General features: G+C 43.6%; 4 protein-coding genes across 4 annotated transcripts in view; 2 read left to right on the forward strand and 2 right to left on the reverse strand.

Annotated features, from left to right (window-relative positions):
- abcg1 (ATP-binding cassette, sub-family G (WHITE), member 1) overlaps nt 1–18,949 on the reverse strand; it is a 391,642-nt gene that overhangs the window by 90,255 nt on the left and 282,438 nt on the right. The window lies entirely within an intron of this gene.
- On the reverse strand, nt 4,818–5,768 carry LOC125888483 (olfactory receptor 3A3-like). Its single transcript, XM_049575866.1, has one exon. The coding sequence runs from the start codon at nt 5,766–5,768 to the stop codon at nt 4,818–4,820; it is 951 nt and encodes a 316-aa protein (XP_049431823.1).
- Nucleotides 10,469–11,389, forward strand: LOC125888484 (olfactory receptor 1509-like). The gene has a single exon (XM_049575867.1). It carries the CDS (start codon nt 10,469–10,471, stop codon nt 11,387–11,389), a length of 921 nt encoding a protein of 306 aa, XP_049431824.1.
- Nucleotides 17,359–18,282, forward strand: LOC125889562 (olfactory receptor 49-like). The gene has a single exon (XM_049577655.1). It carries the CDS (start codon nt 17,359–17,361, stop codon nt 18,280–18,282), a length of 924 nt encoding a protein of 307 aa, XP_049433612.1.

Consider the following 18,949-nt stretch of genomic DNA (forward strand, 5'->3'; position numbering starts at 1 on the left):
TCCCTCAGGCATACCGTGCGGTGACGTGGGCGCCTTTAGGGCGATCCGACCATAACATGATCTTCCCGATTCATATCGTCAGCAATTAAAAACTGTTAAACACAAGACGAGGACAATCCGATGATGGACACCTGAGGCTGCAGAATTGCTATGCGACTGCATGGAACAAACTGACTGGAATGTTTTTGGGGAAGCATGTTGTGGCTTAGACGACTTTACTGACACAGTGACACCATATATTAACTTTGTGGAGGACTCATGTATTCCATCTAAGTCTGTGGTTGTGTTCAGTAATAATAAGCCATGGTTCAACAAAGAGATTAAAACAATCAATCAATCAAACTTTATTGCAGACTCCAACATCCAAACAGACATACAATCACATACAGTACATAAAACAAAAATACAGTAAAAAGGCGTTATATCACAAAATATTAAAAAAGTACTTGTGCATATTCAGTAAAACACTACGCACTAACAAAAATTCTGCTTTTAAAAGTGGAGATAAAGACCTGTATAGAATTGCCAGATATGAATTTGAACATGCTGTTAAGAAAGCAAACGCCAGGTATAGAGACAGTCTAGAAGATAGAATAAAGCTGGGGATATCAGGGGGGTCTGGCAGGGACGAGAGACGATAACTGGGTATAAGACTAACAGTTGGTCCAAGAGGCAGATCCACAGCTCCCAGATATGCTCAATGAATTCTTCTGCAGGGTCAATGTGAATTTATCCAACTCGGACCTTGCAATAAGATCACTCTCTGCCCCTCCCCCTGTGGTCGTGGAGCACGAAGTCAGAGCCCTGCTCCGCAAGCAGAATATTAGGAAAGCTGCAGGGCCAGATGGTGTGTCTGCCTTTACTCTCATGAGCTGCGCTCACCAACTTGCTTCTGTTTTTACAGACATTTGTAACTGGTCTCTTCACGAGTGCAAAGTTTCAAATCTGCTGTGATTATCCCTGTACCAAAGAAATCAAATGTCAGCTGTCTGAATGACTACAGGCCTGTCGCCTTGACTTCTGTTGTCATGAAAGTATTTGAACGACTAGTCTGTAATTTTTATCTAGTGTTGAAATGGACAGCTATCACTTTGCCTATAGAGCCAACAGATCTGTAGAGGATGCTGTGTCTTTGTGCCTCCAAAGCATTCTGCAGCACCTGGAGGTCCCTGGTACATACGCGAGAGTTTTATTCATAGATTTTAGCTCTGCTTTTAATACTTTATTGCCCAATATGTTATTTAGCAAACTCCAGTTGATGGGAATCAGACAATCCATATGTCACTGGATCCTAGACTGTGTCCTCTCTCCCTCCTCTCCTCTCTTCATACCAATGACTGTAGGTCTTAAATATGCCGACGACACAACTGCTGAAGGGCTCATCAGTAATAACAATGAATCAGACAGTTCTTGCCTTGTCTGGTTGGTTAGCCTTTTGGCTACAATTGGATGCATTTACATTTTATTTTTAAAATGTTCATTAATGTACATTGTCCCTGTACAACAAATAAAGATAAATGAAATGACAATGAAACTACAGAGCTGAGGTGGATGCTCTGGTGACATGGTGTAAAGTGAATGACCTGGTTTTAAATGTTGCTAAGACAAAAGAAATTATAGTTGATTTTAGACAGGGAGGGGCAGCCCACCTTCCTTTGGTCATTCATGACCAGATAGTGGAGAGAGTCTCTAGTTTTAAATTTCTTGGCACCACCCTATGCCACACTCTAAAGTGGGAAGTCAACTCCAGCCTACTTATAAGCAAAGCCCACCAAAGACTTCACTTTCTGCACCAGCTCAGGAAGTTTGGTGTGGGAAGAGAGGCAATGCTCCAATTTTACCACGCTGGGGCGGAGAGTGTTCTAGTCCCCTCATCACGGTCTGGTACGGCAATGGTACTGCCTCAGACAGGAAGCAGCTGGAAAGGGTGCAAAAACTGCATCAAAAATCATTGGGTGTGAGATTCCTTCTGTGGCCTCCATCTACGACTCCCGAATGAGCCACAGGGTGCAGAAAATGCTAGCTGACCCCTCCCACCCTGCGAAACCCATTTTCCAGCTTCTTCCTTCTGGGAAAAGATTTGAACGTCTAGGTGGGAGAACATCCCGCTCATGTAATAGCACATACCCTGTGGCCATTAAACACCTCAATGCCCGATCACCCTGTAGCACAATAATACTGAACTAAATGCACTTTAAACTGTACTGTATGTAAAGCACCTTATCTGATCTTACTTGAAGTCACTTTTAAGGAAGTTGTAAGGTCTGCTGTATTTATGTGTTTTAAATGTGAGTCCATGTATTTGTCTTTCATCTACAGTACTATGTGTTCCTGTGTGTGATATGCCTTTTTAACCTGACTACACTAAGACAAATTCCAATCAACCTTGTGTTGACATGGCAAATAAAGTATTCTATTCTATTCCTACAGTTGGGTCATGGTCCAAGCGTGGGTCGCAGTTTCATTCTGAATGGACCACAAGTGACTCGCAAACGTGTCAAGTTTGTAAGTTGACACGTTTTATTTTGAAGTGACGACATGACCAAACGACAGTGTGTATTCAACTGTGTGGACGTTGACCTAATGACTGAGGAGAAACTGGATCAGTTTTGAACCAGTGTTCTTGAGGTTCTTTAAAAGTTGAAGGTGTCGTAGAGGACGACCCGCGGTCCATTAATGAGGAGGGTTTCTGTTGTCCCATAATGCAACACTTGAGGAGCTGCTCATGAAGTGTGCAGTGAAACTTAAAACATGCTAACCCTAACGATTTAAAGACACACCTCCTGCAGAAAGACGCTGCAGATCTCCGTCTGCATCATCCTGATTAAATCCATCTGAAATAAAAACTATAACTTGTAGAACATTTGTTGTTTTTGCAGCAGAGAGCTGAAGCTTCTGTCTGTCCTGTCATCACATCTTTACTTTATGGTCCCGTGCTTTACACGTCATATAAACGTGATATTTAGCTGGAATTATTTGCAGGAATTTCCTGTAACAGCTGCAGGAGATCACTGTTTGCATCATCCTCTATGTCAATCTACAAAAAATCATAACCTCTGCAACATTCATTGTTTTTGCAGCAGAGAGGCCTCAGTCTTCCATGTCATCATGCCACACTCTCGTAATGACGTCATCTCAAAACGTCACACCACATCAAAACATGTGGTGGCGTCAGCGGAATGAAAACGCCTTTTGACTGCTCATAAAAATGATCGTATCTCAAAAACTAAATAATGTTCATAGTTCAAACAACTTACAAAGGTCTAAGACATATTTTCTTTATGTTTTTACATTAAAAATCTTTTGGATCAAAGTGTTTTTTCTTTTATTTTGTAAAATCTGACAAAGAAAAACGTCCATTTTTTTATATCATTTTTCTCAATGACACAATTTCAATACTGTTATCAATTATTGTGATTTATTGACTGAAATAACATTTTAGCTCCGGTTGTACAGATTTTAGTGATGTGAAGTATTTACAGATACTCCAGGAAATGACATCACAATAAACAGAAACACAAACGTAGGCAGTGGTGGACTGTTTCTGTTGTGCAAAGGGTTAAATCTGACTTTTGTTCAAAAGACAACCAATCTGATTTATGAGCATCCAAAACTACCAAAATAATGCAGCGTCAGCATCAGTGTGCAGAGAGTCATCCTGATTATAATGTTTCATGATGAAATAAAGATGTAAAGAGATAAACAGGATGAACGCAGCTCAGCTCATCTTAAAGTCCACAGAGGCTGCTGCTGCTGAGAGAGTTACATCACTGTCCCTCAGGTCAGAGGTCATTCCAGCCCGTCAACATGTCTGTCCCTGAGGCGTCTTCACGCTCGCCACAGTTTCCACCAATTCCCTCTGAAGCAAATTACACTCAGAGCTGTTGACCAGTGAGACCAATCAGCAGGAGCACACCTCAGGACTGGTTGCACTGGTCCTCAGAGGGCTGATAATGACCTCCCCTCAGACCGCTCTGTGACAGCGTCATCATGTTTACAACAAACTGCCACAACAAGTGGACACTGAAGTTTTCTGAAGCGTCTCTGGACAGTCTTTAGTCTTTGAGTCCCACTGTGAGAAAATAAAGATAAATAAATAAATAAAACATCCTTTCACGTTGGCATGATACGCAGCTTGTCACCGCCAATATGTAATGGTGCCCGGCAGTGCTAGGGGATAATGTGGCGGGAAAATAACTAAAGTTAAAAGGGCGAAAGTGGGGCAATAGGGACGGGCGGTGGATGGGTCCAACAACCACCGACTTTCACCAAGGAGGCCTGTGTTCACTTCCTGTAAGATTCTAAAGCCAAACCCTGTTCTTTGTTCCTAAACCCAACCACGTGTGTGTGTTGGCTAAACGTAACCACGTGTGTGTGTTGAAGGAAAAAAACATCAGTTGGCGGTGTTGTACCGACGTAGTGCTTTTATTTTGAAAGAGGCTGTATGCAAACAGGTCTTTAGTCATATCTGAAGTCGGACTGTGTTCTTTGGAGCTGGGATAATAGTCCATTGAAATAAAGTTCTGCTCCGTGATGTCTCTTCCTGAGATATGATGTCAAAACATGACAATGCCACAGTGACCTTTGACCTTTTTTCTTTAGTAAAATCTCGTACAGAAACCTTTCAGTCATGCTCAGCAGACACTTTCAAATGACTTAAATTGAAACTAATAAACTGATGACACTGTGTTTTTCAGACCATGTGTCTTTGCTTCTTATGACGGGACAATAACACAGGAAAATAAGATGAGCTGTGTGTGCTCTGTCCTTCCTGACAAACATTTTCCTGCTGAAGCTGCTGAGCCACAGACAAACACTTATTTTGTTCTTGTGTTACTCGCGCTGAAAAATCTAAAAAGATTTTTACACGTGACACGAATTTTGGTCATGTTGAGTCCGTACATCACGGGGCTGAGGAGTGGCTGGCACGTGAGGAAGTGTAATGATAAAAATATTCCTAACACATCAGGCACACTGCTCATATCAAACCTGCTCTGTAATATTTCAAAGAAAGTCCCGAAGGAGAAGTTGAGCAGAGAGGCGAGGTGAGGCGTGCAGGTGCTGACGGCTTTCTGTCTCGTCTGTTTAGAGCCAGAGAAACAGACTTTAAGGATCCTGATGTACGAGTAAAGAATCACAGACACAGGAACACAGACTGTGACAGAACAGGCGACGAGTTCATAGACGTTATTGACTGTGGTGTCATAACAAGCCAGCTTTATGATGGAGTGGTTGTCACAGTAGACTTTATTGATGACGCTCCCACACAGCTGCAGAGACGCACTCAACACTGTCGTAACAAACACAGCAACAAAAGGAGGAAACCAAATCACAGCAATGAGCATGATCACCTTATCAGACGTCATGCGTGTGTTATACTGCAGAGGATGACAGATGGCCAGATATCTGTCATAAGACATGACGGCCAAGTTCGTGAACTCGACACTGCCGTAAGAGTACACACAGAAAATCTGCAGGAAACAAGCTGAAGCAGAGACAGTGTGAATGTCAGAGAGGATCTGAAGCAGCAGCAATGGAAACAACCCTGTACTACCATACAGTTCATTTACAAACAGGCTGCACAGAAACATGTACATAGGTTCATGTAAGCTTCTGTTCACACAGATAACCACAATCAGCAGGAGGTTGGCACAGATAATCAACATGTATAAAAATATAATCAGCAGGAAAAAGAAGGATTTAAAGGACTCAGTGTCAACGTAGGCATCCAGAGTGAAATATACATCATGCGTGGAGTTTATCATCATCCTGCTTCTGCTTTAAAAACAGCGTCACAGTGCACGAGAGCAAACAGAGTCCAACACATCACATTGTGTTTGTTACAGACGATTTAACATGACAGAGCTCAAACAGTCAGCACAGTGCTCAGGCTCCTCACAGCCAGCTATCATCCCGACAAACAAACTTACCGCTCTGATCTAAAGTCAGTGTCCAGGTGAGAAACTACAAACACCAGCCTGAGTCTCTCCTGACTGAACCCAAACTCTTCTCCTGCTTCTTTTAAACGTTTCAAGCCCACAGCAGCGCCCCGACGACGTCATCACAGGAACTGCTGTGAGTTTCTAACTGAAAAACAAAAAGGCACATGTTGCTCGTTGGCCCCTCAGGGCCAAAAGTTATACACAAATAGATGATGGTTATTTTTTAACATTTTAATGTCTAAATGTGTAGCCTATACATGGGATACAAAATATGTTTCATCTACAAAGTGTGCCTTCTCCTCTACATCTGCCCAGCCTCAATAGGGGTGGCTAATCTTGAGTTATCCTTTTAGCTAGTTGTGGATTTCAAATCCAAACAGTAAACATATGGGACACAGAGGCTTTAATGGTGTGTGGAAGGATTTGTATGTTTTCACCGCCAAACCTGGAAAGGCAAAGTACGAAATAATCATAATTAGCCCACTGCAGAGTCGCCCCCTGCTGGTAAAAGATATCCTGGAATGTATTTGTGACTTATGTTATATGTTAATAAGCTGTGTCTTTGTACAGTTTGCATACAGTCTCTTTCAAAATAAAAGCATTAAGTCAGTACAACACCGTCAACTGATGTTTTTTCCTCCAGCAACACACACGTGGTTACATTTAGCCAACACACACACGTGGTTACGTTTAGCCAACACACACACGTGGTTACGTTTAGCCGACACACACACGTGGTTACGTTTAGCCGACACACACACGTGGTTACGTTTAGCCAACACACACACGTGGTTACGTTTAGCCAACACACACACGTGGTTACGTTTAGCCAACACACACACACACGTGGTTACATTTAGCCAACACACACACACGTGGTTACATTTAGCCAAACACACACAAGTGGTTACGTTTAGCCAACACACACACGTGGTTACGTTTAGCCAACACACACATGTGGTTACGTTTAGCCAACACACACATGTGGTTACGTTTAGCCAACACACACACACACGTGGTTACATTTAGCCAACACACACACACATGGTTACATTTAGCCAAACACACACAAGTGGTTACGTTTAGCCAACACACACACACACGTGGTTACGTTTAGCCAACACACACACACACGTGGTTACGTTTAGCCAACATACACACACGTGGTTACATTTAGCCAACATACACACACGTGGTTACGTTTAGCCAACACACACACACACGTGGTTACGTTTAGCCAACATACACACACGTGGTTACATTTAGCCAACACACACACACGTGATTACGTTTAGCCAACACACACACACACGTGGTTACGTTTAGCCAACATACACACACGTGGTTACATTTAGCCAACATACACACACGTGGTTACATTTAGCCAACACACACACGTGGTTATGTTTAGCCAACACACACACACACGTGGTTACGTTTAGCCAACACACACACACACGTGGTTACATTTAGCCAACACACACACGTGGTTACATTTAGCCAACATACACACACGTGGTTACATTTAGCCAACACACACACGTGGTTACGTTTAGCCAACACACACACACACACGTGGTTACGTTTAGCCAACATACACACACGTGGTTACATTTAGCCAAACACACACACACGTGGTTACATTTAGCCAACACACACACGTGGTTATGTTTAGCCAACACACACACACGTGGTTACATTTAGCCAACACACACACGTGGTTACATTTAGCCAACATACACACACGTGGTTACGTTTAGCCAACACACACACACGTGGTTACATTTAGCTGACACACACACGTGGTTACGTTTAGCCAACACACACACGTGGTTACATTTAGCCAACACACACACGTGGTTACATTTAGCCAACACACACACGTGGTTACGTTTAGCCAACATACACACACGTGGTTACATTTAGCCAACACACACACACACGTGGTTACATTTAGCCAACACACACACGTGGTTACATTTAGCCAACACACACACGTGGTTACGTTTAGCCAACACACACACACACACACGTGGTTACGTTTAGCCAACATACACACACATGTGGTTACGTTTAGCCAACACACACACGTGGTTACATTTAGCCAACACACACACGTGGTTACATTTAGCCAACACACACACGTGGTTACATTTAGCTGACACACACACGTGGTTACATTTAGCCAACACACACACACATGGTTACGTTTAGCCAACACACACACGTGGTTACGTTTAGCCAACACACACACGTGGTTACGTTTAGCCAACACACACACACACACGTGGTTACGTTTAGCCAACACACACACGTGGTTACGTTTAGCCAACACACACACACACGTGGTTACGTTTAGCCAACACACACACACGTGGTTACGTTTAGCCAACACACACACACACGTGGTTACGTTTAGCCAACACACACACGTGGTTACATTTAGCCAACACACACACGTGGTTACATTTAGTCAACACACACACACGAGGTTACATTTAGCCAACACACACACACGTGGTTACATTTAGTCAACACACACACGTGGTTACGTTTAGCCAACATACACACACGTGGTTACATTTAGCCAACACACACACACACGTGGTTACATTTAGCCAACACACACACGTGGTTACGTTTAGCCAACACACACACACGTGGTTACATTTAGCCAACACACACACGTGGTTACATTTAGCCAACACACACACACGTGGTTACGTTTAGCCAACACACACACACACACACGTGGTTACGTTTAGCCAACATACACACACATGTGGTTACGTTTAGCCAACACACCCACGTGGTTACGTTTAGCCAACACACACACACGTGGTTACATTTAGCCAACACACACACACACATGGTTACGTTTAGCCAACACACACACGTGGTTACGTTTAGCCGACACACACACACGTGGTTACGTTTAGCCAACACACACACACGTGGTTACGTTTAGCCAACACACACACGTGGTTACGTTTAGCCGACACACACACGTGGTTACGTTTAGCCAACACACACACACGTGGTTACGTTTAGCCAACACACACACACGTGGTTACATTTAGCCAACACACACACACGTGGTTACGTTTAGCCAACACACACGTGGTTACGTTTAGCCAACACACACACACGTGGTTACATTTAGCCAACACACCCACGTGGTTACGTTTAGCCAACATACACACACGTGGTTACGTTTAGCCAACACACACACACGTGGTTACGTTTAGCCAACACACACACACACGTGGTTACGTTTAGCCAACACACACACACGTGGTTACGTTTAGCCAACACACACACGTGGTTACGTTTAGCCAACACACACACACGTGGTTACATTTAGCCAACACACCCACGTGGTTACGTTTAGCCAACATACACACACGTGGTTACGTTTAGCCAACACACACACACACGTGGTTACATTTAGCCAACACACACGTGGTTACATTTAGCCAACACACACACGTGGTTACGTTTAGCCAACACACACACACACGTGGTTACGTTTAGCCAACATACACACACATGTGGTTACGTTTAGCCAACACACACACACACGTGGTTACGTTTAGCCAACACACACACGTGGTTACGTTTAGCCAACACACACACGTGGTTACATTTAGCCAACACACACATGTGGTTACATTTAGCCAACACACACACACACGTGGTTACGTTTAGCCAACACACACACACACGTGGTTACATTTAGCCAACACACACATGTGGTTACGTTTAGCCAACACAGACACACACGTGGTTACGTTTAGCCAACACACACATGTGGTTACGTTTAGCCAACACACACATGTGGTTACGTTTAGCCAACACACACACACACACGTGGTTACATTTAGCCAACACACACACGTGGTTACATTTAGCCAAACACACACACGTGGTTACGTTTAGCCAACATACACACACGTGATTACGTTTAGCCAACACACACACACACGTGGTTACGTTTAGCCAACATACACACACGTGGTTACGTTTAGCCGACACACACACACACACACACATAGACACACACACACATACACACAGACACACACACATACACACGGTTATGTTTACATGTGTTTCATGTGGCCATGGTGTCATGTGTTCACTGTGGTTTGAGTCTGATGTGATTCGGTGGTGATGAATGTGTTTCATGTGCTCATATCTCAGTGTGTCACCTGGTTTCAGTCACATGACATGTGTGGGTCAGATTTTCAACGACTTCAGAGTGAGACCGGGTTTGAAAAGTCTTTAACTGGACTGAGCAGTCTCGTCTTTAAAATTCTTAAATATCTGGTGGGCGTATTTTTTAAACAGTTACAGTGAAAGTATTAAAAGTCAGAGGGATATCTGATGAGGTCAGTGAGTGGGTGGACCCAAACTGGAAAAGGTCAAAAGAGGCAGACGCAGAGTCTCAGCTCAGTCGGTGTGATTCACTCGATGATGATGACTCGGTCCTGTGAGCAGACTGCTTCATGAACCTGTGGAGGATCATGATGAACTACACACAGTTTTCATATTTCAAACTTGTTGCCTACGTTGACTCCAGGCTGGTAAACTACGTCTTTTTCACTATTCTGACGTGCTTATACATGTTGATTATCTGTGCCAACCTCCTGCTGATTGTGGTTATCTGTGTGAACAGAAGCTTACATGAACCTATGTACATGTTTCTGTGCAGCCTGTTTGTAAATGAACTGTATGGTAGTACAGGGTTGTTTCCATTGCTGCTGCTTCAGATCCTCTCTGACATTCACACTGTCTCTGCTTCAGCTTGTTTCCTGCAGATTTTCTGTGTGTACTCTTACGTCTGTGTGGAATTTTTCAACTTGGCCGTCATGTCTTATGACAGATATCTGGCCATCTGTCATCCTCTGCAGTATAACACACGCATGACATTGAAAAAGGTCGTCGTGCTCATTGCTATCGTTTGGTTACCTGCTCTCCTGATAGTTGTCTGCACAACGTTGTTGAGTTCGTCTTTAACGCTGTGTGGGAACGTCATCAACAAAGTGTACTGTGAGAACTTCTCTATCGTCAAACTGGCCTGCTCCAGCAGCTTGGCCTTAAACATTTATGGACTCTTCGTCAGTGCCGTCGCAGTCTTTACTCCTCTGGTGTTTATCTTTTACACTTACATTCAGATTCTTTACGTCTGTTTCTCTGGCTGTAAACAGACGAGACAGAAAGCCGTCAGCACCTGCACGCCTCACCTCGCCTCTCTGCTCAACTTCTCCTTCGGGGTTTGTTGTGAAGTGTTACAGAGCAGGTTTGACATGAGCAATGTTCCCAACATATTACGAATATTTTTATCATTATACTTCCTCACGTGTCAGCCGCTCTTTAACCCCGTACTGTACGGACTGAAAATGAGCAAAATACGTGTCATATGTAAAAGTCTGTTTCTGCTCTGAGGTGTGGTTCATGTGGTTCAGCCATCACTGTGTCTAAAGTTTACTGTGTGTTTGAAAAAGAGGGAAATAAAGCCTGAGTGATCCAACACAAACAGCTGGAGTCTGTCTTTGTGAAGGCTGAGAGCAAGTGACTCACACATTCATTCACTCATTATGCCATGGTGAACCGTAGGAAAAGAAGTGTCCACACGTTTGTCTCCATGGTTCATGTTTTTCTGTTGTATGGATCAAAGACAGATGATCGGTCTTTAAAAACTATCAGAAGGATATGATGCAAACAATATATTAAATCAAACTGCACTGTATAACCACTGCTCTGCAGGTACACGTCATTTATAAAGGTTTCATTAATCTGAATTCAACAGCTGCCCATAAAATCTTGAACATAAAAGCAGAGATGCAGACTGATCTGTGAGATCTGTATCCCTCCTGATGTCGACCTTACGATGCAAATTAAGGACAGACGTGACAGATCCACATTAAGCAGAGTTTATAGTTCTGTGCTGTTCATCTCCTGTTTGATGGCTCTTTAAAGCTCTGCTGCAACACACAGGGTTTGTTTTTCTAGAAGCAGAAGGCCCTCATTCTACCTTTGGGAGTTTCCTCCATTGACTCAGGAATACAGACACTGACTTATTTATTGTTTGTCATGTTGACTGAAAGAAACGTGTTCATTTAAAGCTGTAATTTCTGTTAGTCAGATAACAGTACATGCGTTATGTGATAACACATCCCGGTCTCAGTCCAAAGTCATTCAACACCGCTGCTTAGTCACACGTGCCCGGCAGTGTCAGAGGGATGCTGCCGTTGACTGTTAAACAATAATGGACTTTGTATCACCGTCTCCTCACATAAGCAAGACAGCCTTAGAATTTACTGGACCTGGAGGATTTTTGGTGAGAAGAATGTTCAGCTTCACCACCTGAGAAAATAAAGAGTCTCGTCCACGACTATTACAAAAGGCTGCAAACTGTCACTGAAGCAAAAGAGGGACACACACACACGATAAAGATCTGAGGGAACGTAAACTTCTGAACAAGGACAATCTCAGTATTTTCTTTATCACAGAGGATGTCGTTCTGTTGGCTTCATCCAGGGGCGCAGACGGGCTTTTTGAAGTGGGGGGGGGGACCACGCTGTCAGCAAGTGATTCCAACTCAATTAGTTATTTTGTGTAAATAGATATATGTATATATACATATATACTAAAGCTGCAATAAACATGAGTTTTCTGACTGAATGAACATTGGTAAACAAAGGTCTACCTGATCAACACTAGCCATACATGATCAAACTGTTATTTGTCTGGTATGTCAATCACACACCAAAACGTCATGCTTTCTTCATATGTTTTATTTAAACTATTTAAACTATTTATTTATTTAAACTTTAACTGTATTCCAACAAAAAAGCAAAAAACCTATGTGCAAAAACTAATAATAAAATAAAATTGAAATGATTCACACTCGTGCCTTCATGTAAATGATTATAAACATAACAATGTGTTTGAAAATGGAAGCATAAACACTTAAACAACAGATTCACATTAATAAAAAGAAGTAAGTATAGCCTACATAGCATGAAATGTGAAATGAAATTCACACTTTAAATGAAATATTAGGAATTCCCTCTGTAACTATGACTGTTTCAGTTAACTGTTGCTGCTTACTAAAATAACATTATACATAGAAATAACAACATTTAAGATATTCACCTGCAGCCCAGAATGCTGTTATTTTACATTTAGCCTACTTCAGGTGAGTCCCAGTGCCTTCTTATTATTGTCAGACTAGCTGCTCAACATTACAAAACAAATATTTGCCACATCTGGGAAAGTCAACAGGCGTAGGATATTTACATCTTTTGGTTCTTGAAAAAAACGCTGTGATTATTTTTCTTTCTTCTCTGGCTTCATGTGGCAGAAAAATCACCAGCTCAGGCATTAGACAGCTGTATATGATCACTATGGTTACCGCTACAGGCACAGCTACCAGCTCCTCTTAGGACCCCGGGGTCGAGAATCGTGCCTTATGGTGCGTTACATTTACATTGGAAGTCGGAACTCGGCGCTCCGAACAACATAACCTCCGAACTGAGCGCTTCCCAGTTTAAAAACTGGGACATGGAACATGGAATTCGAAAAAAATGGACAGTTAATGAAACGAAACCCCAACGTTTACACTTGTAGATGCTAGATTTCAATGCTTTTCCAACTTCAAAACAACAACTTACGAGTACAACTGAACGCACCATGAGTCGTAGCACAAACACCGGGCTATCAATGGATCAACTGTGCAGTGTTATTAACCGAGAATGTGAACGTGGAGAGAATTGAACACCTTGCTTTCCCAACTCAGCAAGGATCTGCTCCAGCCTCTCCCCTTCTTGAATCGGTGTAATGTGGATTGATCACTGACAAGGCTACTGCCGCTGCCATTTCAACTTTGTGCTGCAATGTAAGTTAGCTTAACTAACGGAACATTGATCCTCTTTTTACTTATGTCTGGGGGGGGGGGGGGGGGGCAGTGGGGGGGACAGATCGGGGTCACTATAAATCTGCCCCCCCCCGTCCCCCCGTCCCCATCCCCAGTGCCATCTGCGCGCATGGCTTCATCACACTGGGACCTTCATCGCGACCTGGGGCGTTTGAGTGTGAAGTGGTCGGGATGAGAGTCAGCTCCTCCCAGTCTGAGGAGAGTCACTGCCTCAAGAGAAAGAGGTCAAGTCTCTCAGGGTCTTGTTCACAGTGAGGGTAGAATGGAGCGTGAGATGCATCAGCAGTTTGGTGCGGTGTCTGCAGTGATGCTGGCGCTGTGCCGGACCGTCATGGTTCAGAGGGAGCTGAGCCAGAAGGCGAAGCTTTCCATTTCCTGGTCCATCTGCGTCCCAACCCTCACCTATGGTCATGAGCTCTGGGTAGTGACTGAAAGAATGAGATACACTACATGGACACAAGTCTTGGGATGCCTGACCATTGCACCAACAGGGACCGAAAGGACATTGTATTCAACTACATAAACTTTGATATGGAGTAGGTCCCCTTCAGGCACTGATGAGGTCAGGCGCTGATGAGGTCAGGCGCTGATGAGGTCAGGCGCTGATGAGGTCAGGCGCTGATGTTGGACGAGAAGGTCTGGCTCGCAATCTCTGTTCCAGTTCATCCCAAAGGTGCTCGATGGGGTTGAGGTCAGGGCTCTGTTCTTCCACACCGAACTCATCAAACCATGTGTTCATAGTTGTTGCTTGGTGCACAGGGGCACCGTCATGTTGGAACAGAAGAGGGCCTTCCCTAAACTGTTGCCACAAAGCTGGAAGCATAGCATCGTCCAAAATGTCTTGGTGTGCTGAAGCATTAAGGTTGTCCTCCACTGGAGACAAGGGGCCAAGTTCAAACCCTGAACAACAGCCCCGTACCATCGTCCCTCCTCCACCAGGCGGGTAGCGTTCTCCCAGCAGACTCGTCCATCTGACTGCTAAACAGAGAAGTGTGATTCGTCGCTCCACAGTCACACGTGTCCACTGCTCCACAGTCCAGTGTCGGTGTGCTTTACACCACTCCACCCAACACTAGGTGTTGGACTTGGTGATATGAGGCTTGCGTGCAGCTGCTCGGCCCTGGAGACCTGTTCCATGAAGCTCCCGCTGCATGGTTTTTGTGCTCACAAAACCATGAAGCGGGAAGCTCAGAACTCTTCAGCTGTGGGATCAGCAGAGTGTTGACGACTTTCATCTTCTGCTTCGTGGCTGAGCTGCTGTTGTTCCTAAACGCTTCCACTTTCTAATATGTCACTTACATGTAGCCTGGCGGAGTTGGATCGGCACAGGACACAGAAATATCTTTTGGGGGTCTTTATTCTGAACAAAAGAATGTGGTGTTTGGTTACAATAAAATAAATAATAAAAGTTTCAAAATAAAACTAGCAGACTGTTCTCTGCTGTATCTGCAGTCCCCTTAGATAAACAAAAACCAGTAACCCCTAACACTCTGCTCTGTACTATGTAACCCTTTAGACCTGCCTAAATTAATCTGTTACATTCACACAGTAGCGATGCTGATGACCCTGAGCTACTGGTGCCTAACCCCTCTCCAAGGTGGACAACTGAAATCAGGATGCTAGTACACAAGTGTGCAAAATGAGTCTTCCAGTCTAGTACAAAAGTATACAAAAAATATATCTCTGCAGACTACTATCAAAAATACAACTGAGTAGTTCAGGCTGGCAACAGAGTGCAAAAATAACTATCGTGGCTCTCTCGACCCTGTAACACAACAAGTTCACATATTGTTAACAGTCTTACATTCACATGTCAAAATATTACAGTGAATGTGCAGAATTATAAAGCATACTAACGTGTGCATCTGTTCCGGAGCACAAACAGTGTTAACGGCGGAACGTTAACTAGGTGACATCCAACAGGTTTCTCTCAAGGCTATCATGAGACACAGCCTGTTTATGTGTCAGCATCTAACACAAACACTCCATAAACATCGAGAAACGTAGCGTGTCCACACCGCAGTAAACAAGATGGCGACTTCCGTTTTCCGGACTGCTCTCTAAAACAATTCCCCCACATGAGACAGTGCCCTCTGGTGGCGTTAGTAACCAGCTACTTTTTCCCACCCGGCTACATACAGCTGACTGTTGAATATCCAGCTGGGATGAAACTTCACAAACTGTCTTATTGCAAAGGTGACATTCGATCACAGTACCACGCCTGAAGTCACTGAGCTCTCCAGAACAACCCTTTGGTATCACAAATGTTTGCAGATGCAGACTGCATGGCTCACTGCTTGATTTTATTCACCTGTGGCAACAGGTCTGATTGAAACACCTGAATTGAGTAACTACCAGGTGTGGCCACATGCTTTTGTTCATATAGTGAGTGATGACCTCACTGTGTTTGGTCTAGTTTTACTCACTGTTTGATGATGCTGGTGCTTTGGGTGGTTGAAGAGTTGACTGATTTGCAGGATGATGCTATGAACTGACTGTCTTGACTGTTGCGCTTTTAAAAAGTGAAAACAAAAATCCCCAAATAAACAGGCCTTCAAAAAAAAGTTCAAATCAGCGGAGTATGAAATGACTTCATCAAATAATAAAAAACTAAGATTAACCAAACACGCGGCGGTTACAGACTGTAACCCCGCGGTGTCTTCCACGCTCCACACTCACCTCAGCACACCTGCCTTTAATTAAAGGTTCCAGGATGTCAGATCAGGTGGTGCATTAAAGGGACTCAAAAAATAATAGGAAAGTAGGACTTGTTAGAAATGGCTCTAACACTAATATTTCACCTCAGGAATCAGTTAGTGTGTTAATAAGTTGTAATTTTAAGGGTCATTTATTTATTTACGTTTTACAGGATGTGGGTCGCCCCAGTTACAGGTGATGTTTAAAGTGTCTACATAGGGACGTCGGTGGCTTAGTGGATAGAGCAGGCGCCCCATGTACAAGGCTGTTGCCTCAGCAGCCCGGGTTCAAATCCAACCTGTGGCCCTTTGCTGCATGTCACTCCCTCTCTCTCCCCCCTTCACACTCGGCTGTCCTGTCCATTAAAGGCAAAATGCCCAGATAAAACATCTTAAAAAAACAAAAAAAGTGTCTCCATAGTTGTCACTTCTGTGACATCAGTGAGATGAACGACGTCAGACAGCTGCTGTGGGTGTTCTCCGAAAAGCTTAAAAGAAGCAGCAGCAGAGTTTGAGCTCAGTCAGGACGGACGCATGGATTCACACAGTGTCACAAAGTGTTTCCTGTCTTATCTCAGCATCATATAGACTTTAAGTAAGAGACTGGTCAGTCAGTGTGAACTGTTGATGATGAATGTCTTTACTCTGCTTATTCCTGTCGCTGTGTTCAATACGTCAGCTGCTAACAGTCCTAAACATGTGCACAGTGTGTGACAGTAAAATGTGACACAGTTTTTCCTCTCAACAGTGTTGTGGCTGCTTTATGAAGCCAGGGATCATGATCAACTCCACACAGGTTTCATTTTTCACCCTGGCTGCGTACTCTGACACTGGAGCCTTCAAACATTTATATTTCATGATCGTCATGTGTCTCTACATGTTGATTATCTGTGCCAACCTCCTGCTGATTGTGGTTATCTGTGTGAACAGAAGCTTACATGAACCTATGTACATGTTTCTGTGCAGCCTGTTTGTAAATGAACTGTATGGTAGTACAGGGTTGTTTCCATTCCTGCTGCTTCAGATCCTCTCTGACATTCACACTGTCTCTGCTTCAGCTTGTCTCCTGCAGAATTTCTTTCTTTTCTTCTACGGAGGTGTGGAATATTTCAGCCTAGCCGTCATGTCTTATGACAGATACCTGGCTATATGTTGCCCTCTGCAGTATAACACACAGATGTCCTTTAATAAAATCACCATGCTTGTTGCTGTAACGTGGTTTTACCCTTTACTGTTCTGTCTTGTGATGTCGCTGACTTCCTCTTTACAGCTGTGTGGGAACATCATTCAGAAAGTTTACTGTGACAGCTACTCTGTTGTCAAACTAGCCTGCGGTGACACCACAGCTGTTAACATCTACGGACTCTTCATCTCTTTGCTCTCAGTCTTCTCTCTGCTGTTGCTCATTCTTTACACTTATGGGAAGATCCTTAAAGTCTGTTTCTCTGGTTCGAAACAGACGAGACAGAAAGCTGTCAGCACCTGCACACCTCACCTCATCTCCCTCCTCAACTTCACCTTCGGGGCTCTCTTTGAAATAGTGTCAAGCAGGTTTGATATGAACAATCTGCCCAATGTTCTGAGAATTTTTCTATCACTGTACTGGCTCACATGCCAGCCGGTTCTCAGTCCTTTAGTGTACGGTCTAAACATGTCCAAAATTCGCATCATGTTTAAAAGTCTTGTCTTTGATAAAGTGTAGAGCAGTTATGTTGAAGCCAGCCGACAGATTTCACTGTTTTCTGACGTTAAAATTGAACCTGTGGTTGTTTAACTTTAAAAAACATGAGACCTGAAATTCAGCTGCCGTGTCTTCACAACCTGCCCTCTGATGAGATATGTTAGCTTTCCACCACGCTTTCAAATCAGCGTCCATTTTCTTCTCACACTATTCTGAAATGCATTGCTACCATGATGTATGAAAGAAAGAAAGGAAAATACATGACGTGTTTTACTGAAGAGAAGCTGTTTAATAAGCTGCAGAAGATCATTTGTCCCCACTGTCTAAACATCACGTCCTCACTGTGACCTCGTCACATGACCACGTTTGGTCATTAACATATGACGTCCAAGGTACCCTGGGTGTGTTGGTTGTTGACGGATTGGGACTTCATCCTGTTACATGCATTGTCTGTTTTCAAAATACACTTCTGTTGTCACAGGAAATGTACAGTTTGATACAGTCTCTTTCAAAATAAAAGCACTACGTCAGTACAACAACACCAACTAATGTTTTTTCCTCCAACAACACACACACGTGGTTACGTTTAGCCGACACACACACGTGGTTACGTTTAGCCGACACACACACGTGGTTACGTTTAGCCGACACACACACGTGGTTACGTTTAGCCAACACACACACGTGG

The sequence above is a fragment of the Epinephelus fuscoguttatus genome, linkage group LG5 (assembly GCF_011397635.1).
Source record: "Epinephelus fuscoguttatus linkage group LG5, E.fuscoguttatus.final_Chr_v1".
Lineage (NCBI taxonomy): Eukaryota > Metazoa > Chordata > Actinopteri > Perciformes > Serranidae > Epinephelus > Epinephelus fuscoguttatus.

Coding starts and splice junctions, on each gene's coding strand:
- LOC125888483 (XM_049575866.1), bottom strand. CDS start 5,768: ATGATGATAAACTCCACGCATGATGTATATTTCACTCTGGATGCCTAC.
- LOC125888484 (XM_049575867.1), top strand. CDS start 10,469: ATGATGAACTACACACAGTTTTCATATTTCAAACTTGTTGCCTACGTT.
- LOC125889562 (XM_049577655.1), top strand. CDS start 17,359: ATGATCAACTCCACACAGGTTTCATTTTTCACCCTGGCTGCGTACTCT.